Here is a 23,399-nt window from a genome sequence, read left to right as displayed (position 1 = left end):
TATGCATTTCTTAGTGCTCCCAGGAAGATATTGCTGATAAACTTGGTTTGGATATCTCTGCAACTAATGCAGTCCATATAAGTAATCCTAAAACAGCTGAATTTCAGGTAAGAATTTTCAGTAAAGAAAGCACATAAGTTATGAAAAGTTTTTTCAGATATTATTATACCTCATCTAATACTGAAAAAAATCTCTTGGATAAGTTATAGTTCAGGGGTGGGCAACCCCTGGCATGCATGCCAAACATGGCACGCCAGTAACTTTTGCTGGCACATGAAACCCTCTCATAATCTTCCATTTACAATTTTTTTCTTAATATCGACTTTTTTATTTTTCAGATAAATTCAGTGTAGATGCATCTTAGATAAATAAATAATTTTACATAACAAGTTATCTTAAAAACCATAGACATGGATTGACGAGAGAGGGGATGAGCAGTTTCTATGCCTCTGCCTTAACTCTCCCTGCCTTCCTAGATCCGACCAGTGTTTTGGTTTCATCCACATACACTTGTGAATCTTTGTTCTCAGTGATGAATGTTGTTAAGTCTCATAATAGGAGTAGCCTGACGGATGAAAGTAGTAGTTCATGCATATCTCTGAAGGTCACGAAATATCAACCTGATGTAAAATCTCTGTCATCAGTCATACAGCAACGAAAGTCCCACTGATAATATCAAACAGAGTCATAAAGTTTTCTGTTGGGACTATCAGTGTACATGTATACATTAAAAGATGCCCATGGTGTTCTTTTTAATAAGAGATTTTAAAATTCATTTGGATAGGGTGATATTTCAGTTAATCTTAATGGATTTTTATTTGAGGTTATTGCAAATTTTTCTTTTCTCACAGTTTCATTTATCAAACTTAATAGTTTTCTTTCTTTTTTTAAAATATTTTTCTTAAGATGTGGTAATGTGTTTTTAGGGTTTACATCCTGTCTTAATCCTCTAATAGGTGGGAGGAAAACAGAAACACATTAAATGTCACTATAGGAAGCTGTGGCTTTGCACACTTAAGAGTCAATATTTCTGTATAAAATACATTAGAGATGAAACTGAGTCTACTTTTTAGACTTGACAGATTCTATATTTTACTCCTGCCTTACCAACACAGATATGCCCTACCATTACTAATGTGGCTAACAGGTTTATGTTTATTTATGGTTAAATTAAAGTTGTTTATGGTCTTGTAACTCAGTTTATTGTCTAAGCCCATTCTTTTTCCTGTGTAATTTTTAATTTTGGACTATTTTCTGATAATTGATATGTTAGAAAATGAATAAAAGAAATGATATTTAGTTAAAATATGTGAAGTTTTATTATAATTATTGTCAATAAAATTACAGAATTTTCCCACATTCCCCCAAATTAGCAATAATATTCCTTAATATCTTCAAATATCCACTCATTGTTCAAATTTTCCCAGTTGACTCAATTTTTCAGTTTGATTTGGGACTCATGAAATTGTACATCAAAGTTGACTAATGTGCTTCTTACATCTTTTTTAATCTGCAGGTTGTTCCCTTCTCTCTCTTTCTCTCTCTGTTGAAGGAACTGGGTCATTTGCCCTTCAGAGTTCTTACATTTAGGATTTTGCTAACTACATTCCAGTGTTCCCTATCCTATATAATTAAAGGGTAATATGCAAATTGACCCTAATGGCAGAACAACTGGGAAGGACCGGTCGCTATGATGTGCACTGATCACCAGGGAGCAGACGCTTAATGTAGAAGCTGCCCCATGATGGTCAGTGCACTTCCATAGGGGGAGTGCTGCTCAGCCAGAAGCCGGCTCATGGCTGGCCAGCACAGCGTCAATGGTGTTAGTCAGACATCCCCCAAGGCTGCCAGAGGGATGTTTGACTGCCAGCTTAGGCCTGATCCCCCGGGGAGTGGGCCTAAGCCAGCAGGTGGACATCCCCCGAGGGCTCCCAGGCTGTCAGAGGGATCCTGGACTACGTGCATGAATTTTTGTGCACTGGGCCTCTAGTATTTTCAATAAATTGGTAGTTAGGTCTAGAAGCTTGATCATATTCAGGTTTGTTTGTGTGTGGGTTTTTTTTAATATTAGTGTGGGTTTTTATAAGCAAATAAGGTTTATATGTAAAATAAAATGAGAAACACTCAGAAAAGTTATCTGTGAAGTAGCTTGTTTCTATTCCAATAAGTTAAGCTTCCTTTTAACATCGTAATTTTGTTTGTATGGTTTGGGGAAGTGAAGGATATTTAAGAAAGTAGCAAGTTGCAGGTGAATTACCAGCTTGCTGATTGAATGTGATAGGAAAGATGTTCTCTTTCTCCCACCTCACAATCTAGCAAGTCCTTTTAAGGGCTTATACTTCCTTGTGCAGGATCTAGGAGAGGCTGCTATTTTAGCTAGGTGGTCAGGACAGGCCTCTGTGGGAGAGGACCTCTGCACAGAGATTTGGAGACAGTAAGGTAGCCACATGTGGTTCTATGGGAAGAATGTACCAGGCAGAGGAAAGAGCAAGTGGGGAGGTCTGAGATGGAAACCTGCTTGTGGTGTGTGGGTGTGTGGCTGGAGTGCAGGAAGCCAGGGGACAGCAGGCGCTGAGGTGGGAGAGAGGCTCCATGTAGGACATGGGTTTTATTCAAAATTTGATGGAAACCTATTGGAGATTTTTGAGCAGGGTAGTTTCGTGATCTAATTTAGGTTTTAAAGGATCACTCTGTGGAGAATAGACCATAAGGTGGCAGGAGTGGAAGCAGAAAAACCCAGCTTAAGAAGCTCATGCAAGAGTCTGGGCCAAAAATAATGGTGTTGGAGTCTGCAGAGCCCAGATTCTCAATCATGCTGTCATACCACTGCGCGTAAAACCCTGCCAGGAACGTGATGTCTTGACAGCTGACATACTTCATATCTTAGAGTGAGAAATTTATTTCACAGACAAAAGCAGGGAAGTTTTGCGGTTTTATGTATGTTTGTTTTAAAGAACTGGGATGTTTATTTGTACTTCTTTGGCTACTCAGCCGGAAACTAGTCGTAGCCTGCCCATAGCAGCTGCATAGTTTTTTTAGCGCCTACATATTTGTGTTGTTTTTCTCATTGTCCTGGTGTTTTAATTACATTTACATTTTCCCTGGTCCTGGTTTTTAAAATTTTGATTAATTCATATTTAATCTAGTTAAATATAGGGTGGAGCAAAGGTAGGTTTACAGTTGTATGTGAAACATAAAACTTATTCTTGTATTATTTATTAATTATTGTATTTTCATATGAACTGTAAACCTACTTTTGCCTCATCCTGTATTTCTATTTCTTATAATCTACTTCAATTTTCAAAATAAGGCAGGATATGAACATTTACATATTTGAAATCTTCAAGATTTTAATTTTAAAAATCATAGTATGTATGTATATACCACCTGTGGTTTCAGGCATCCACTGAAGTTCTTGCAGCATATCTCCTGAGGATAAGGGGGGCAAGTACTGGATGTATGTTTGGTTCCTATTTGGTCAGTGCAGTTTTGCATCTTCTCCTGTAGGTGGCGCGCACTACCCTTCTTCCTGGCCTCCTAAAGACCATAGCAGCGAATCGGAAGATGCCTCTTCCTCTGAAACTGTTTGAAATCTCTGATATTGTAATAAAAGATTCTAGCAGAGGTAAGAATGAGCCACCTTTCATTTGTATACTTAAAGCATTTTTTATTATGAAAATTTCAACTGTATATAAAAGTAGAGAAAATAGTATAATTACCCTCATGAATACAACACGCAGCTTCAACAATTATCAACACATGGCTAAGCTTCTTTCATTTATACTCCAACCCACTTCCCCATATAATTTTAATGTAATTCCTAGACATCATATCATTTCGTCCATCAGCAAACACTGTAGTATCTATTTCTAAAAGGTAAGGACCACCATTTTTGTCTTTTAAAAATAACCTATATAGCAATTATCATATCTTATTATCAGATATCTAGATAGTGTTTACATTTTCAGAATTGTTACATAAATTTAATTTTCACGATTGATTTGAATCAATCCAAGTATGGTCCAGATATTTGGTTACTGTATCGCTTACTTCTTTTACTAGAAAGCAATTTTAACAAATAATTTAATAACATTTTGGAAGAGCCCTATTAAAACCTCAACTTGAAAAGCACTGTGGAATCTTTCTTTATTTCTTGTATCATATGAGTTAAGGTGCTTGATTTCTTGTCATTTTGGTTTAGCAGTGACTGTTCACCACCACTAGTGACTGTTTGCCAGTTAGTGACTGTGGATGTGTTCACCAGTTTTTGTCGCTTTTGAGTATGGTCTGGACTTGTTAGTGCAGCAAATTGCTTGGTTCAACATTTGGAATGAGGTGGTTATTTAATAAATATATATTTAGTAAGTACCTACACCTGATTGCTAAGGAAGTCTCTTACTCAAGCTTCCTATGTCTCATTCAAACTTCTGTGTCTATAAACTTATATGAGTCTAACTGTTTGGAGCTATATATGAGGTCATCTCTTGGTGAGCAGTGCCCTCAAATGACTAAATTGCTGGCGTTTTTCCTTAGTTCCCTAAAATTAATAGTTCAAGTCCTAGCAGTGTTTATTCAGTGAGTCTTCTCCAGACTACAGGCCTCAGAATGTGTTCTTTTCAATCAGTTAACAAAAGCAGAGTCCTTTTTCTCGACCTCCTGTATGTGGACCGTCCATAGCAAACTTTTCAGCCAAAGCTGGTGCCATCTGCTCCCCAGAGTGCAGCCTGTTTTCAGTCAACAGCATTACCTCATATTTGTGTGGTGCCTTTTACTTTCCAAAACAAATTTAAAAAAAATATATATATATATATATATATATATATATATATATATATATATTGATTTCAGAGAGGAAAAGAGTGATAGAAACATTAATGATGAGAGAGAATCATTGATTGGCTGTCTCCTGCACACACACCCCTCCCCCCCCCCCTTCCTCCCGGGGATGGAACCCACAACCCGGGCATGTGCCCCTGACCGGAATCGAGCCTGGGACCCTTTAGTCCTCAGGCCAATGCTCTATCCACTGAGCCAAACCAGCTAGAGCCAAAATAATTTTTAAGCATACGTTTTTCTCTTTTGATTGTTACACCAGCTCTTTGAAGTAGAAGGGACAAAAATTTTTTCTAGCCTTCATAAATATTGCCCTTAAAGCTAAGTTCAGGATTTTTATCTCAGTGCATATATCCTTAGAGAATAAACGTTCATTTAAGTATCAGTCTATGGAGAGTGTTCTTTGGGTAATAAATCTGCTATAATAGAAATCTGAAACCATTTTCAGTGCCGGCTATAAATAGTTGTAAGGGTTCTTGTGCTTCAAGTCCTCCATTGGTACAACTAACTAAGAATGTGTTGTAATTCCAATGTCAAATTTTTCTGTTAACTTTGACTTGTTTTCTTTCTTCTTAGTTCTTTGAGTTTTACATTGTTTTGATCCTTGGTGATTCAAACATATTTATAAATTGAGAATTGGGTTAATTACACTAGGTTTCCTCAAAAGTATTGGAATCCTATTTTAGCAGTACGCCTCTTCCCTAATTGAAAGGGCTCCCTATAGGGCTATGCAGAGCTGGGCATGCTCACAGGCAAGCTGCTCAGAGTCTGGAGGGTGAGGGCGAGGAGCAGGCTGGGATCCTCACAATTGTCACAGGAGGGTTTTGCTGTTGGCAAGGAGCACATGGGGGCACTCACAGTGTTGCAGCCTGGGTAGAGGTGCATTTACTGATTTTTCCTTCTGTGTTTCTTGGGAAGGCCTAAACATAGATTCCACTCTGCCCCAAGGCCCCGGCTTGGAGATTATCTCTCCTATTGAGAGCTGGTCTTAGGTACTAGTGCTGTAGGCAGTGCTGATAATAACCTCAGAAGCCAGTCCATATGCTTTTTAACTCAAAGATTTGCATTTCTGCTGCACTTGATTTCATTAGGAGGAATAATTCTCATCTTTGTAGCAGACCTCTTTTATTCCTGTTTTCAGTTGTGATTATTCTGCTCTGTTTTCTCCATCCAGCCATTTCCATCTGATAGTTACTTCTGCCTGTTGTCTTGCACCATTATAGTTTATTCTCTTTAAAAATTTCTATCATATCACTAGGATTTGAGGAATTAGAGGAGGTACATCTTCTTGGTAAGTTTACCATCTTGAAAACATAGGTTTGCTTTCATTTATTTGGAGTGTGCTTCCTCTTTAGATAGGCCTGGATTTTATTTTATAACAAAAGTAGCTTTTCTGATGGATTATTTTATTTATTTATTTATTTTAAAAAATATATATTTTATTGATTTTTTACAGAGAGGAAGGTAGAGGGATAGAGAGTTGGAAACATCAGATGAGAGAGAAACATCAAGCAGCTGCCTCCTGCACAACCCCCACTGGGAATGTACCCGCAACCAAGGCACATGCCCTTGACCGGAATCGAACCTGGGACCCTTTAGTCCCCAGGCCGACGCTCTATCCACTGAGCCAAACCGGTTAGGGCTCTGATGGATTATTTTAAATATGTACTTGTGGATTCCCTGCTTGTCATCTGATGCACACAGAGGACTCTCTAGGTGAGGCAGCCCAGCGCTGTGGTTCCGAAGAGAGTGCAGCCCAGATTTCAGTCATGGTTCTGCCACTCAACAGCTATTACCTTTGGACAATTTATTTAATCTCTCTCTGCCGTAGTTTCCTCATCTGTTCCATGGGGATAATGACAGCATTTATTTCATAGATGTGTTATAAGGATTACAGGAAAAATTTCAGCCACATAATAAGCACTTTTTAATGTCTGCTTTTACTATTAGGGCAGTGATGGTGAACCGGTGACACGCGAACTCATTTTTTTGGTTGATTTTTCTTTGTTAAATGGCATTTAAATATATAAAATAAATATCAAAAATATACATCTTTGTTTTACTATGGTTGCAAATATCAAAAAATTTCTATATGTGACACGGGACCATAGTTAAGTTAGGGTTTTTCAAAATGCTGACACGCCGAGCTCAAAAGGTTCGCCATCACTGTATTAGGGTATTAACAACCCCTAACGCCAGATACCTAGCATCCCAGTTTGGTCAGTTTCTTTGAGAATGACGTGAAAACCTTGACTGGCCATTCAAGGATGAATGTCACCTTGCTGTGCACTTGGGGCTCATTTTTATCCTAACTTTTGCTTAATTGGTTTTTCTTCTGTTGTGCACTTTTTTGGGGGGTGGGGTGGGGTAAGAAAACCAAAATGTACTACTGTGGGAATTTACTTAAGAAAAATAAGAATCTTGTTTTTTCAGTAATTCATCACTCACTTCTTTTTAGTGAATTGAGCACATATGTTTTTACTATCTTTCAAATCAGTAAGCATTTCTCTGTTGGATTTACATTAGCCATTTCCTCCTAAAGAAAAAACTATTTTGAAGAAAAAAAATCTAGTCCATCAAAAGGGAAATGATAAAAGAGGTTTCCAGTTAATATGAAAGTGTCTCAAATTTTCATGAGGGCAAACCCAAACTAGTGATTCAAAGGGGCAGAAATATGTGGTAAGAGTGAGCAAGGCCGTCTCATTCATCACTCATTGCTAGGAACTGCTCAGAAAATAGGAGGCAGAGTTGCCAGTCTTGAGGAAGATAGAGCAGGGAACAGATTTTTAGATAGATAGTGCTCAGAGGGAATGTGCAAGGTGCCCTGATGGCACAGACAAGGAAGTGACTAACTTGTTTGGTAAGATTTAGGAAATACCCAACATTACCAGCCTCACGTCAGTTTGTATAGGCAAGCATATGTTCCCAGATGGAAATGAAAAAGGAATCTGTACTGGATTTCAGTGCCTCCCACAGGTTTGCCTGGCCTGCATTTCTGTAAGAGTAAATGGAAGACTACTAGCCCCATTTTCATGCTTGACCTCATTGGCCAGTTTCCTGTGCTGAAGTGGACTTTTTAACTGACTGTCATGTTGTGATGCAGGCTGGCTGCCCATTTATGGCTGAGTCAGGCGCACAGCTCAAGTATTAAGACTTCCCCTCAGACTCAGACACATTCCAGTTCTTTGAGGCTGAGCCAACCACTGCATTTATTGAGTCTTAAGATCTGAAGTTGCTGCAACATTTAAAAAAATTAGACATCCCTTTTGTTGGGTAGAGTGGCGTGTATCTTTGGAATGAGAAGTTAATGCAGACTGCTGAGGGGTAAATTTTTAGCTTTATAAAGGGGAAATCAGTTGAGGCAGCCCTGAAGCTATCAAATCAGGCTGCTGTGTGAGTTACTGATTGGTTCCAGTTGTTAATACTTTTGTTTTTTCTGTTTGGTGTCAAGGCTAACTAAACTGTAAACAAAATAGTAAAAAACCACTTTAGAGGAACAGAGGACCTAATTGTGAACTGCTAATCTTTATGCTCAGAAAAGGAACTGTATTTTACAAAGCCAATATTCTGGCATTTTATTAAATGCAGATTGAAATCTACCATCACAGCCCTAGCTGGTTTGGCTCAGTGGATAGAGCGTCAGCCTGTGGACTGAAGGGTCCCGGTTTCGATTCCGGTCAAGGGCACATGCCCGGGTTGCAGGCTCGATCCCCGTAGGGGGTGTGTAGGAGGCAGCCAATCAGTGATACTCTCTCATCATTGATGTTTCTCTCTCTCCCTCTCCCTTCCTCTCTGAAATCAATTTTATATATATATATATATATATATATATGTATATATATAAATTTACCATCACAGTTTATTCCATGATGGTCTCTGAAACTGCCACTATGCCTAGAAGCTCACTGAAAGGGCAGGAAAAAATGCATCGCTGGGTTGAATTTAAGTTTAAAAGGAGCCACAGCCTAAGAAAGATGACAGCTTTGTAACGTACAGAGGGTGATGTAGAGTTAGCACTAAACAGCCATCTTGTCAATTTGACATATATCTGTGGAGAAGCCTGATAATCAAATTGCCATGCACTTTAGTTTCAACTACTGCACTTAAAGAATTTGGGGTGTTAATTATCCTAGTAGATGGAATAGGTTAGAGGCCCTTGACCACTCAAAGGGCCACGGTTCCCTCACTTGCCTTAGCAGGCACCCCTACTCCAAGCCTTCACTTCCTGCTCAGACCGGTCCTGTCTCCAGAGCATTGCTGCAGTCCTGGACAAGCTGCATTTCCTCTGCTTCCCACGTCCCTGTTTAAATAGCTTCTAAAATTTCATGTTCTCCCTGAAGCTGATTTTCTAAATCAGAGAATGATCTACTTCTTACCTTGACTAGTTTGATATGAGCCCCAGAATTTACTTTTTAAACTTTAGTCACAATATATATTTAAGATTCTTGTTCCTTTCTCCTCTCTGGGCCACCATGGCTACAGGGAACATAACTAATTCACTGTTCTTTTATGATTTGGGTTGTTCTTTCAATTTGTTCTTGGCTTTTACCATTCATCAATCTGTCTTATACTGTGTAATCTACTAAAATATAGGGTCCAGATCTTTATAGTTTTTTCTGTAACTCTTTGCTTCATAAAGAGCTCAATAAAAGTGTTTAATTATGAGCTTGTGAAATACTTCAGCTCTGAGAAATTGTCCATTAATTCTGCAGCCATCAAATAATGGAAGATTATCTAGCATCCACATGTGGAATGTGGTTATCTGAAGAGAGCTTATGTCATCAGTCTGGATTAATTTAATTTTACTACTTCATATTTTTGGCATGTAGAATTTCCTAATTAATAATTTAAAAAATATGGGTGTAAGGTACCTTGACATTAACAATATTTGAAGTAGCATCATTCATATATATGATAGCATCTTAATTGTGTAAATAACATCATTTTTGATAGAGACTGTTATTTTAGTATGTTTGGCACCACATAGTTAAGGTCTGCTAACGTGAGTATAATGTGCTCTGTCATGCATTGCATATTTTTTAATAGATAAAAATCCATTCCAGGTTTATGTTAACTAAATAAAAGCCAACCCACAAGGATACAACTTTTTCCTTCATGCATTGAGAAGATCATAGGTTTTCCTCACATTTGTTTCTTGGCTTTCAGCATTATTTAAAAATGAAATCTGTATTTTGGTGCTATAATATAGATATGTCTTAAGGAAAGTTATTTTTTATTATGTTTGTTTTTAAAATTGAAAATATTTGTAATATCCTTAAGAACTTTTATTAATATATATTTCTAACTTAAAAGTAATTCTAGTATCTTGGTATTTAAAACAAACACATATCCAGCTTCTCTGTAATCCTACTCTTAGAATTAGTTGCCAGACATTTTCTATGCACGTGCAGTCATTTTACACATTTCTGTACATAGTCTATATGTGGATAAGTACTCTTGAGTTCACACCAGTGGAATTATGCTTTACCTATCCAGTTTTCCTGTGGACACATTCTGTTCATCTCATTCTTTTTAATGGCTGCACAGTATTCCATTGTGTGGATATGCTATAATTTATTGACTCAGACTGTTGATGAATATTTAGATTGTTACCAGGGTTTTGCTAAAATATGTACTTCTAAAAATTTTTAGAAATAGAATTGGTCGGTCCATAGGTATGCCTGTTAAATGTTTGCTATCTTGTCAACTTTTTTTTCCAAAAAGGTTTTTTACAAATTTGCAGTCCTGTTTTTTCATATTAGGTGTAATTTTTTAAGGTATATGTCTTCAGGAGATTCTTTTAGCTTTTGTGAATCATTTAATACTACACTGACATTTTTCAAGAGATAATGTATAAACTCCAATCTCTTGGGCACCAATATTAAAGCAATTTATTGGATGGAAAAGACTAAAAATCAAGGTGCTTTGTTTTATTTTCTGAGGTTGGCCAAACTATTAATCTCAAGCTCAGTACAAGCCAGTGATTACCCTGGAAGCCTTTTTGATTTTGCAGTAGGCTTTCTCTTGACATCTATATTGGCTTCTGGGTGAATGTGGAAGTAGAGATGGGAAGGTTGAAGACTGCCCTTTTCCAGTCTGTGCCATCGATGGTAACACAACCTAACACCCCTGATTTGCTCTTAATCGTTGGTACTTTTGTGAAGGAGGATCTACACCAAGCAAGAGCCTATTCTAAATATTTGGGTTGTAGTAGTATTAGGGACATCTTCTAGCATTCTTTTTTCCTTTCTCTTTAAAAAGAAATAATTTGGCATGATCTTTCAGCTTACAGAAGCGTAGCCAGCCACCCCTCCTCTGGGTGGGTAGATCAGCCTCTCCAGGCAGTCCTTTGAAGTCTGTGAAATACATTGGTAATTTAGGCTGACACACTTGGCAGACCCGTCTAAAAAGCAGAATTGTTTGATGGCATGACACAAGAGGTCTGTTAACTGAGTTATAAAGAACTGAGTCAGTTATAAAGAACTGAGTTATTTGCAACAAACCCTAATTTTGGCATGAAATTTAAATGGTTCTTGTTTTGTGGCATGCAGTCAGTGAGCTCTGTGATGTAGCATGGTCCCTGGGTGCAGAATCCTAGGAAATGGGCAGTGTACCACACCTCACAGTTCTCCAGGGAGGAGTGGGAGGAATGGGGTATGTGGTTATTGTTCTCTTTTTTCAGTTCAGCCGCAGTAGGACTATCTTAGCAAGATGTGAGGAAGCCAGTCTAGAGGGAGTGGGGGTTCTTAGGAAATGTGGAAAACCAGCCAGTCATTGGTGGGAGTTGGGAGGGGCTGCCTAAATAAAGAGTTTAATTTAATTCTTATGGTGGGTTAATAAGTACAATGCCCTAAAAGTTAGTGGCCTATCTTAAAAATATTGCAAAGTTGAATCTAAACAATCTATAATTCATTAGTGTGTGTGTGTGTGTGTGTGTGTGTGTGTGTAAAATGTGTGTGCTATAAACACCCTGAAACTTTTCTTGGAGTATAATTTTTGAAAAGTCCTGTATTTTTTATTATATTTTTATTATTCTGATTATCAAAATCACTTAATTTGTTTTGTTTTTTTAAAAAATATATTTTATTGATTTTTTACAGAGAGGAAGGGAGAGAGACAGAGAGCCAGAAACATCGATGAGAGAGAAACATCGATCAGCCGCCTTCCGCACACCCCCCACTGGGGACATGCCCGCAACCCAGGCACATGCCCCCGACCAGAATCGAACCCGGGACCCCCCAGTCCGCAGGCTGATGCTCTATCCACTGAGCCAAACCGGTTTCGGCTTAATTTGTTTTTTTTAATATTCTAATTCTTTAAACCAGATGTTCCTCTTTAGGTAAGTTTTACATAAATTGAAGATCAGGAAAGAAGTATCTCAAAGCAAAGGTTACTAAAACAAAGCTTCCAGTTTATGTTGCTAAGCTCTCTGAGTGGTGGCATTACTGTTGGGCTGTTCTCTCACAGCAAAATGGAACAACAAAGTAGTTTCAATACGTGTCTTTGTGTTCAAGTGGAAGCATGTGACACCAACAAATGGGTACCACATGGCAAGAGATGCCCAGGAGCAACTCAGTGTTATGAAAGGGATAATTTAGTTCTGTTTCGTTTCATTTTTTTTCCCCCTTCAGAATGGAGAGTGGAGTGGAAAGAGGGAGAGGGAAAGAGGGAGGGAGGGAGAGATTGAAATTTCCTACAGAGGAATCAGGCCCCTCAGTTTATGCACATGATTGGTTTATTGAGGTGTTTTTTTTTTTAATTTATTTTATTTTTTTTTATTAATCCTCTCATGAAAAATCTGCACAACCATCACAGATAAAGTCACCGAAGAATCTTTACTTCTTCTGTAGTTCAATCTCCAGCTCACTGCAAGACATTTCATTTCTTTTTGCCAGCACCAACATTGGCCTGTGCAGTCTCCCTGACTTTCTTCTTCTGTTCTTGTGTTCCTTTCTCTGTTTTCTTGAGGTCTTCTTCTTCTCATATAGGCCATGTCTTGCAAGTCTGTGTTTGTGTTCGTTTTTCTTTGCGTAATCCAAGGAATCATAAATCATGCTAAAGCCAGTGGTCTTGCCACCACCAAAGTGGGTTCTGAATCCAAACACAAAGATGACATCAGGTGTGGTCTTATACATTTTGGCTAGTTTTTCCCGGATTTCTGTCTTGGGTACTATTGCCTTCGCAGGATGAAGGACATCAATGACCATTTGCTTCCACTGAAGTAGTCTGTTGGTCATGAACTTCCTGGTCCGGATCGTTACTGTGTCATTCATGATGAAGGTTGGTCTTCAGGCAGCCAGGGAGGAAAAGAGTTTTTGAAGTTTTATAGCTGCCTGATTTTAATATTAATCTGTATTCTTACACCTTCAGGTAAAGCTTTTAGATACCAAATGTCTTTATCTTTGCAAATGGAAATGATAGAGAGAGTACTCACTTTCCTGCATCCGCTGACTCTTGTGCTGACATAGAATGTGGCCAGTTGTCTGGTCTTGGCCTTGTTAAATAGTTACTTGTATGTGCTTACCTCCCTTTCCAGGTTTTATTCATTTATTCAGAAAATGATTGTTAGGGTTTAGTTTGTGCAGGCCCTGTGCTGACTCTGACTGTTATCCTCCAGGGATTCTACAGAAGAGTGCCTTGACCATGATAGGTACTGAGAAATGTTACATGCCAAGAACAGTTATTTCTCCATGTGTGGTCAGTCAGTGTTTAACTTAGAATACACTTTCCATGAGTGACAATATTGTTGATAGCTAGAAACTTTAGTTAACTAACTTGTAAAAATAATTTACTCCAGTTGCTTACCTAGAATTCTTAGAAAACTTTAGAACAAACATCTGTTTGTCATATAAAAAACATTTCAGGAATGGATATCTTTGACTATATTAGGTAGATATATAACCATATATAAGTTTACCCTTATATTATTTGTTGTCATTCAAATCCGTTAGAGATTGCCACTGTATCATGGAAAGACCATGGGTTTAGAGTCAGATGATTCTGGTCAAATCCTGGTTTTGTCATTTATTAGCTATGTAATTAAATATAGTTAGCTCCAGCCAGTTGGCTTGGCTTTGTGCAAAATCTTTCTGGACTTGTGTTTCTCCATTCTATTTTATAGGGCAAATAAAACCTAGCTTACATGATTGTCTTGAAAATTAAATAAGATTATAGATACATTGATAGACAGGTAGATAGTTAACATTAGTTTCCCTTTTCTTTTTACCCCATTTATGTGCTTACTTTCATATAAATTGCTTTAGTAGGTGAGAACAGTGTCTTGAAATACCCATTTTATTTGGACATCTGGAAGGTAAAAGGCATTCAGTATTTTGTGTCAGTTATGCAGTGGGAATTGTTAATCAAAAACCTTCGAGGCTAAAGTGTTTCTTAAAGAAAGATTTTGTTGAGCTACATGCTAGCCAGAGAAAGAACCAGCTCCTGGGCATGCAATCTGAGCCACCAGTAGCAGGGCTGGATGGAGAAGACACCATGTCCATGGTCCTGGGCTTACAGGGCTCTTTTATACAATGAGTTTGGAGAAGAAAGATGTAAGTTGTTTTGAAAGAATTTACATTGGCTATAGATAAGGGGGGCTGGAAAAGGAGAAGTTGGGGACAGTTCTGGGATAGGTGCACAGTCCACAGGAAATACTTGATGTTTTGGATTGGTTGTGGGCAGCAGTCTGGAAAGTGCGTGTGTAACCAGGATGCAGTGCCTTCTGGTGGTGTCTTTTGGTGATTGGCTGTTCTTTCTAGATAATTGAGGAAATTGCCACCTGAAAGTTAATGCAGTTTCAGCATATATTCAGGAATGTAAGCAGCCATTTGTTGGTTCTGGCCCTCCTGCTGTTAACTGATCAACCCCTTCTTGTCTCTTCCTTGTACCCTACAGCCTATTATAATTTAATTTAGGATGTCTCAGAATTTTTCCTTCTCAGAATAAATCTGTGGAAGAACTTTTGCTCAGTACATCTCTATATATAAAAGCCTAAGTGACCAGCCCACTGGCCGGTAGCTATGGCGCACACTGACCACCAGGGGCAGACGCTCAACGCAGGAGCTACCGAGCTGCGGTGACTTGGCAGCTGCTGTTTTTGGGTGATGCAACTGGAACCAGAGAGGAGGGAGCCCGATTCTGGGGTGCGTCACCCGCGAACCACCCTCTAGCAATCTGTGACCCCGCAGGGGATGTTGTAGAGCCGGTTTTGACCTGATCCCCGCAGGCAGGCCGAGGGACCCCACCGGTGCACGAATCTGTGCACCAGGCCTCGAGTGTTAATTTAAAGCAGCTTTTTTATTTTCAGTTTGTTCCCTAATAGACATTAGTTTTCTCTTTTCCTAATTTGAAAAGCAAAATGAAGCTAACATTCATTCAGTATCTGTGTTAGAATTGTGGTTTCCTCTAGAATTAATTAAAGGGCCACAAGTGTATATACCCATTATAAAGTAAATGATCACCATTGAATTTGAGTCTACCTTTATATGCTATATGCTTCTTTTAAAAAAATAAAGCTTTAATATGGGTTTATATTTTTGTAACCATCACTACAAGATATAAAACAGTTCTATCACCCTGAAAACCCTTCATGTTTTCTATTATAGTCAAATTTTTTCCTCCATATCTAACCTCAGTCAGACACTACCTCTTTTTGGTTGCTATAATTTTACCTTTTCCAGAATATCATACAAATAGACTCATGTTGCCCTAGCCGGTTTTGCTCAGTGATTAGATCATCAGCCCCCAGACTAAAAGGTTTTGGGTTCGATTCTGGTCAAGGGCATGGACCTCAGTTGCAGGCTTGATCCCGGCCTCTATCGAGTACAGGAAGCAACCAATCAATTTCTCTGTCACACCCATGTTTCTCTCTCTCTCTCTCCCCCTCTCCCTCTCCCTCTCTCTCCCCCCTTTCCCCCTCTCTCCCCCCTATCCCCCTCTTCCTCTCTCCCTCTCCCCTCTCCCTCTCCCTCTCCCTCTCCCTTTCTCTTTCTCTTTCCTTCCCTCCCTCTCTCCCTCCCTCCCTTCCTCCCTTCCTCCCTCCCCCCCTCCCCCCCTCCACTCTTCAAAAATCAATGGAAAAAATATCCTTGCATGAGGATTCATACAAAAAACACAAACAACAACAATCAAATAGACTCATGTTATATGTAGCCTTTGGAGACTGACCTCTTTCATTCAGCATAGCACCCTTGAGATTCATCTAAATTGTCAGCTCTATCAATAGGTTTGTTCCTTTTTCTTGATGAGTAGTATTCTATTGTATGGATGAACCACAATTATGTATCCAGTTACCCATCAGGGTTCATTTGGACTGTTGCAAGTAAACGATATTACCTTTTTGAAAATATAACCACTTTTAAGTTCAGTATTTCAAAGTAGAATAACATATAATAATCAAGGAAAATATGGAAAAATAGATGAAACTTGAAAAAATTATCTCTGTCCAAACATAACCTCTGTTAACATGTAAGTGTATTTGCTTTATCTTTTTCCTGTGTATGGAGTTTTCTGGCTTATGGTTATAATTACATAGTTTTAATTCTTCATTTATTGCTTTTTTCCTGTTTTAATTGTAAAAAGTATATATAACATATAGTTCAATAAGATTATTATCAAGCAAACGCTAGTGTAGCCATCCAACATAAGAAATGGAATATTGCCACTATCTTAAGCTTCTTTAAGACCCTCCCCATCATATCACTTTCCCTTTACCCACAGTAATCACTGTCCTAACTTTTGTGACAGATTCCCTTCTTTGCTTCATAGTTTTTGAACCTATTGTATATTTTTCCCTTTTCTTTCATTTACTGTTTCATTTACTATTTCTAGCTGTATTATACATCTTAATAAGGATGCTGTTTAGCTATAGTATTCTGATGAATGATTGAACTATTTTATGTAGCCATTCCCCAATTTAGTGGTTTCTAGTTTCACTATTGGAAATAATGTTTTGTGCAGAAATATCTTTCAACATGAAGCCTTTTCTTGTATTTAGGATTATTTTCTTTGTATAGTATTGTGAATAAAAGATGATGAAGTTTTAAGGCTCTTATGTTTGTTGCTAAATTGTTTACAAAGAGTTTTACCAGTTTATACCACTGTAGAGCCTTATTATTCCTGGGCCAGCATTCAAGGTTTCTTATACTTCCCCAAATCAAAACACCTCAGGGAATTTGATGGTTGAAAACCATATTATTTTGCATTTGACGTTGAATGGTTGTCTGTGTATTTACTAATAGGTTTTCTTTTTTGTTTGCTGCCCAAGTTTGTGTTGGTGTAAATCAGATTCTTAAGGAATGGTCAATGTGCCCTTGTTACTAATTCTTTTATTTTTTTCAGATGTAGGTGCAAGAAACTACAGGCACCTTTGTGCTGTTTATTATAACAAGAATCCTGGGTTTGAGATAATCCACGGGCTGTTGGACAGAATTATGCAGCTGCTTGATGTGCCTCCCGGTGAAAAGAAGAGGGGATATGTGATCAAAGCATCAGAAGGTAGGACAGATCGGCTGAATGTAGTTTGTGATAACATAATGAAGTGGCCGTGCCCTAGTTTTGATAGTTTTTTTTTTAATTTTGGGGGAAATAGAGCCTCATTTCAATTATTTGTTAATATTTTCTAGAAAATACCCTTTTCCACCTACATTTAAAGAAAATGCTTTTCAAAGCTCTTGTGCTGTGCAATGTACTTTCATTCCAGCTGAGTGTGGGTAACTCCTAGTTATTGGCACTGTTAAGCACCAGCACCATAGTGAACCCAGAAGACCAAACTGGAAGCTGAGAGAATCTAAACTGCTGATTTTTACTCAAAGACACCTGTCTAAGGCCTTTAAGGCAAAAAAACAAAAACAAAACCCTCAAAAGTTATTCTAAAAGACTTCATGTATGTTAATCAAATCCTAAAGTTGACTGAGGAAAGGTGGGAATCCTGCATAAAAGCCCAAGCAGAGTAAAATCTGCTGGAGAGTTTAGATTAGTTTAGAATGGGTGTGAATACTTCCTAATGTGCTAGTTTCTGATTGTCCAAGGACTTCTGAAATTTTTTTGCTTTTCATGTATAGCTGAATCTGAGTTTATTTTGTTCGGCAAGAGATCCAGAAACAACTGGAAAATATTTTACTACTGGTTTCTACTGTTCTGCCTGATAATTTTTTATAACTATATTTGGCTTCTTAAATTTTTAACAAAGTATTCATTTTTAAAAAGTGCTATTTAGCAGGTACTTGGTTTTGTTTTTCCCTTAGATTTGTCTTAGTCCTCTGAGATTTTTGTTGTTGGTTTGTTTTAATGTGTTGTGTGTTTTTTTTTTTTTTGAGACTTCTTTGAAAATGTAATAAACCGGAAATATATGGGCCCTTTTATGTTAAGGTTGTGGGGTTGTCTGTTTCTAATAATTACAGTTGAGAAGTTAAATATTGTTTTCTACCACATCTCTCATTAGAAATAGCAGTGAAGTTGTATTATGCTTATAGAATTCTAGAGTGTTAGCACTGAATCTTGGGGTTCATCAAATCCAATTTCCTGGGTTGACAAGTGAAGGAACCAAAGCAAAGCAAGTTAAATGAGTCGGGCTGGGTCACACATGTAGGACCTGAGGTGTTTGTAGACCTTTCTTTCTGTTCAGTTTGTTAGGCCAAGTTGTTACTGAGGTTTTTAATTACATATGAGGACAGAGTCAAGTTTTGTTTCCTTTGGAACTCACTTTGACTCTCATAATATTGTAATGTTTTAAAGTTTTTATGTCTATGAGATGCCCAAGATTTATGAATTTGAGAAGCTTTGGTACAACTTCTTTATACTTGTGTAGCTTGGAATAGTACATATTTCGGTATATCTAACTGGCTTTCTTTGAGAAAAGTGCTGGGGTCCATCCCCAGCAGGTCCAGGGGTCCCCAAAGGTGTGGACAGAGTCGGTGAAGAAGGAATGACACAGAGACAGCATTCAGTTGATCAGCAGCCTAGCCAGGATCTCTAGCCAAGTTCTGGTCTGGATCTCCAGCGAAGTTCTGTGTCCATGTTCTCTTGCTAGGTTATCCAGCCAGGTTCTTCAGCCAAGTTCTGGTCTGGATCTCCAGAGAGGTTCTGCTCTGGATCTCCAGCGGAGTTCTGGTTAGGATCTCCAGCCAGGTTCTGTGTCCATGTTCTCTTGCTAGGATCTCCAGGTTCTCCAGCCAGGTTCTGTCCAGGTTCTCCAGCCAGGTTCAGTCACCAGGTTCTAGTCAGGTTCTCTTGCCAATTTCTGTAGTCAGGTTCAGTCCAGGATCTTTTGCCATGTTCTCTCCAGCGAAGTTCTTCTGTCTCTAGATTCTGTGTAGGTTCTGTCTTCTAAGTTCTGTGTTGTTACATCTGTATTTATACCGGTTGATTCCAATCCTATCAATCTCTATTCCAAAGGTTAGGGCGTTTCTTATCTCCATTCCAGGGAGTAAAGATTATGTAGCTTAAGCATGATTGTTTGTAGTTAAAGTGATTAATTACCCGCCTGGCACTTAGTTAAGAGGTGTTATTCCCTCCCTAACTTCAGGGGAAAATCCCTACCTGGGGAAACAACCTTTCTCAGAGAGGAGACCTTGGTTAAAACACATAGTGCCAAGAAGGTGAGCAAACATATTAAGAACAGTATGCCATATATGCCGGGTCCCTTGAAACAGCAAGGATGGACCGGCTTCCGGCAGAAAAGAGGTATTTTCTTTCAGTATCACCAGCACTGGCCACATCATTTTTCTCAGTATGCTTTCTGTAAGAGCCATCAAGCCAAAAACAATTAGTGTCATTATAATTAATAGTTCCTCATTTCTCATAGGGATTTCTAAGTTTAAATTTATCTAATGACAAATATGATTATATGATTATATAAATGCGATTATCTTTTTATGGTTAAAGAAATTAAGACCTAAAGATGTGGCTTATTAAAATGAATCAGCGTTAGTTCTTCATCTAAAATTTCATATGCATATGAACCATATATATATGTGTACATATACATATATATATCACATATATGTCTTAAGCAAAATCTGTAAACACAAAGATTTGGTTGCTGGGATGTGTTTAGCCAAATCATTATTTCAAATTTATGTTTTGTATGTAGTTTTTTCCTGCTAAGAAAAGATCTTCTGAGTATCAAAGAGTAGAGTAGAAAGAGATTAACAAGGACTGTGTCCTGAGTTGTCTTCTGTTACTCCGGCATATGGTTTACCTTTTAATAATTAAAAATCCCTGGTGGCTTTGCAGTTATAATTGAGCTAAGTCTGTTCACCGGAGATTCCTGCTAATGTCAATCAACTGGCAGTTATACCTCCTTTCTTTCTGTCCTTCTAATGCACACCACCCGTTTCCTTTTGTACGGTTTTGTTTGGAGGTAGGGATGAGTAGAATGGAACTTGATTCCCCCTGAGGAACTTAGCCCTGGTCATTATGAGAGAAATCTGGAAACTCCTTTGATTGATCATCATATTGATCCTGAGGAGTTCTGTTGACATTGGCGTGTGACCTTGCTTATTACTCAGGTGACAGTGCTGTGCAGCATGCATAGCCTCTGCTGTGCTCGCTTAGCTTTATATAGTTTTCATTTGCTGAGCCCCCCTGCAATTAAAAGTGAGTATTCTGAGTTAATGATAGAATAAGGTCAGTTGTTGAGTGGAAACAAAGAAAGAAGAACCTTTAACTTCTTAGCAGATTCTAGAGCATCTTGAAGGTCTCACAAGTGTGAGCTCAGAATGTTTTAGTGGCACTAGATCAGATTCTTAGAGCATATATATGTATTCTTTTCCAGGCTTCTTCCCTTTTGTTTTTGTGGCTTGTTGCAAGCTAAATTATGTATGTTAAAATGCATTTATCCTTTCAAAAACCATGTCTGGGCAGGGAAAATTCTCCATATTTTTGTGTTTAGAACAGTTATGTGGTTCCTGGGCAAATCAGTGGCAAAAGCCATTTCTTACAGAAGGCAGTGGCTTTGTGTGGGATTGGCTGCAGTGACTTGAGGGTGTATTTTTCCCCTTTAATTTGTTACCTATTTCAGTTTTGTTTAAATACAATTCTACAGAAAACTTCAACTTAACCTGAGACAAGATCTCTCAATTCTAGTTTTCATGCTGCTCAGAATTCATTTTGTGAAATGAAAAGTAACCTTGTAAGTAATGTGCACATAATCCTGCACCATATGTACCCACAGCAGCTATCCAGATACCTTCTGTTACAGTAACACCTAATGATTATTGACGTGACCTGTAGGTCATGACCTTTTTCCTCTCTCAGGACACCTGTGGAAGATTTCAGATGCTAAAAACTTCGGGTGAAATTGTGATGTTTCCCTGGTTTTTAATGTAATATGAGCTTGAGAATATGTGCTGACACCTTGTTGAAGTAAAGGTGTGTTCCATTTATGATTTGATTTACAGAAAACGTTCTGGACTAGACTAAAGGGGATCCGCATGACACATCCATGTTTAGTTATCACCAACAAAGACATTATTCTGTTAAGGCACCAGGTTGACTCGTAAAAGAAAAAGGTTTGAAAGTTTTTAAGCTTCCTGGCCTTATTCCTCTGGTTCCCTATTTTTGTGTGTTTGAGAGATTTCAAATACATTCAAAGATGGGATTAAAAGACAGCAATATGAAACTCATTAGCAGTAATCAGTACACAGTGGACACAGCCCTGTAACACAGGCACAATGTTTATAAATTATGGCTTCTGCAGTTACCACGTGAGTCATTTAGCTCTGTATTGTTTTTGAGTGTGTTTGTTACTCTTGCCCACTTTTTCTTAAATGTACAAGACAAAGTTCTCATGACTCATGTTCATCCTCTTTGGGGGGTGGTATGCTTTGGTTCTTATTTAACACTAGTGACCTGGTGCATGGATTCGTGCACATTGGAAGGAAATTAATTAGAAGGTGGCCGGCGGGGCTGGGCAGGACTGGGAGAGATGGACCAGACACACCCTGGAGCCAACCTGCCATGGTCCGTCCCCAGCGTCTGCGGAGTGAATGGGGTCCCTCTGGCAGGTGGGGTCCCTCGGCCTGGCTTGTGGGGATCCGGCTGAAACCAGCTCTCCAACATACCCCGAGGAGACCTGGAGTGCAAGAGGGAACTCTGCAAAGTTGCTGTCATACAGGGTGTGAAACACAAACAGATGTTCAGTAAACCAGATTCAGGGCGGACAGTGCCCCAGCAACAACATAACCCACGCCAAAGGTGGAATAACATGCCCTGCGAGGAATTGGGCTCCCTCCTCTCTGGTTTCAGGGTGCATCACCTGAGAACTGCTGCCGCAAAATCACTGCAGCTCGGCAGCTCCTGCATTGAGTGTCTGCCCCCTGGTGGTCAGTGTGAATCTTGGTGACCTGTCCAATGGGTGGAGGGACACTTAGCATATTAGCCTTTGATATATATAGACTAGTGGCCTGGTGCATGAAATTCATGCAGGGGGGAGGGGGAATAGTGGGGGTGTCCCCCAGCCCAGCCTGCACCCTCTCCAATCTGGGACATCCCTCTCGCAATCCAGGATCGCTGGCTCCTAACTGCTCACCTGCCTGCCTGCCTAACCGCTCCTAACCACTTTGCCTGCCTGCCTTCTTGCCCCCAACTGCCCCTCCTTGTCAGCCTGCTCACCCCCACCAGCCTGCTTGCCCCCAACTGGCCCCCCCTGCCAGCCTGCTCGCCCCCCACTGTCCCCCTTCCCCTCCGCCCCGCCAGTCTGATCACCCTCAACTGCCCTCCCCTCCTGGCCTGATCACCCCTAACAGCCTCTGCCTCTGCCCCGCTACCATGGCTTTGTCTGGAAGGATGTCCTGAAGGTCTCCCGGAAGGTCTCCCAATCTAATTAGCATATTACCCTTTTATTAGTATAGATCAGCCGTGGGCAGACTACGGCCTGTGGGCCGGATCCAGCCCATTTGAAATGAAGAAAACTAAAAAAAAAAAAAAGACCGTACCCTTTTATGTAATGATGTTTACTTTGAATTTATATTAGTTCACACAAACACTCCATCCATGCTTTTGTTCCAGCCCTCCAGTCCAGTTTAAGAACCCATTGTGGCCCTCGAGTCAAAAAGTTTGCCCACCCCTGGTACAGATGTTAGTACTCTGAATTAAGAGTGAGTGCTCCACACCAGGTCTCACTGGAATGACCTGGTCAGCTCAGATTCCCATCTGATAGATGTTGTAACCCATTGTTTCTAACTTAAAAAAAAAAATTCTCAAACCCCTAAGAAACCTTTTTATATTTTTTCTTAATAATCCCACCATCAAATTTTAATACCACAAATATACTGCATTTTATCATGCACTATATGTAAAATTGTGCATTATACTTAAAAAAGAATAAGTGTAAACCCTACTTTTAAAAATTCAATTCAGGGTTAAGAATAAATTAAAAATCTTAAAAGTTAAATTAGCCCTGACCGGTTTGGCTCAGTGGATAGAGCGTCGACCTGCGGACTCAAGGGTCCCGGGTTCAATTTGGGTCAGGGGTGTGCGCCTTGGTTGCGGGCACATCCCCAGTGGGGGGAGTGCAGGAGGCAGCTGATTGATGTTTCTCTCTCATCGATGTTTCTCTCTCTCCC

At 39.2% G+C, this 23,399-nt stretch overlaps 1 protein-coding gene and 1 pseudogene across 2 annotated transcripts in view; one reads left to right on the top strand and one right to left on the bottom strand.

Moving 5' to 3' along the window:
• Nucleotides 1-23,399, top strand: part of FARSB (phenylalanyl-tRNA synthetase subunit beta) — a 58,059-nt gene that overhangs the window by 25,437 nt on the left and 9,223 nt on the right. Inside the window, exons 14-16 of the mRNA XM_081095495.1 lie at nucleotides 15-107; nucleotides 3,508-3,625; nucleotides 17,173-17,328. Coding sequence (XP_080951621.1) covers nucleotides 15-107; nucleotides 3,508-3,625; nucleotides 17,173-17,328 — 367 coding nt within the window. The remainder of the gene's footprint in view (nucleotides 1-14; nucleotides 108-3,507; nucleotides 3,626-17,172; nucleotides 17,329-23,399) is intronic.
• Nucleotides 12,582-13,106, bottom strand: LOC308522231 (small ribosomal subunit protein eS24-like; annotated as a pseudogene). Its single transcript has one exon. The product of its transcript is annotated as a small ribosomal subunit protein eS24-like (transcript).

Source organism: Myotis nattereri, assembly GCF_964212035.1.
Source record: "Myotis nattereri genome assembly, chromosome: 7".
Classification (NCBI taxonomy): domain Eukaryota; kingdom Metazoa; phylum Chordata; class Mammalia; order Chiroptera; family Vespertilionidae; genus Myotis; species Myotis nattereri.
The sequence above is the reverse complement of the archived record's forward strand: the minus strand, read 5'-3'. Positions and strand labels throughout refer to the sequence as shown.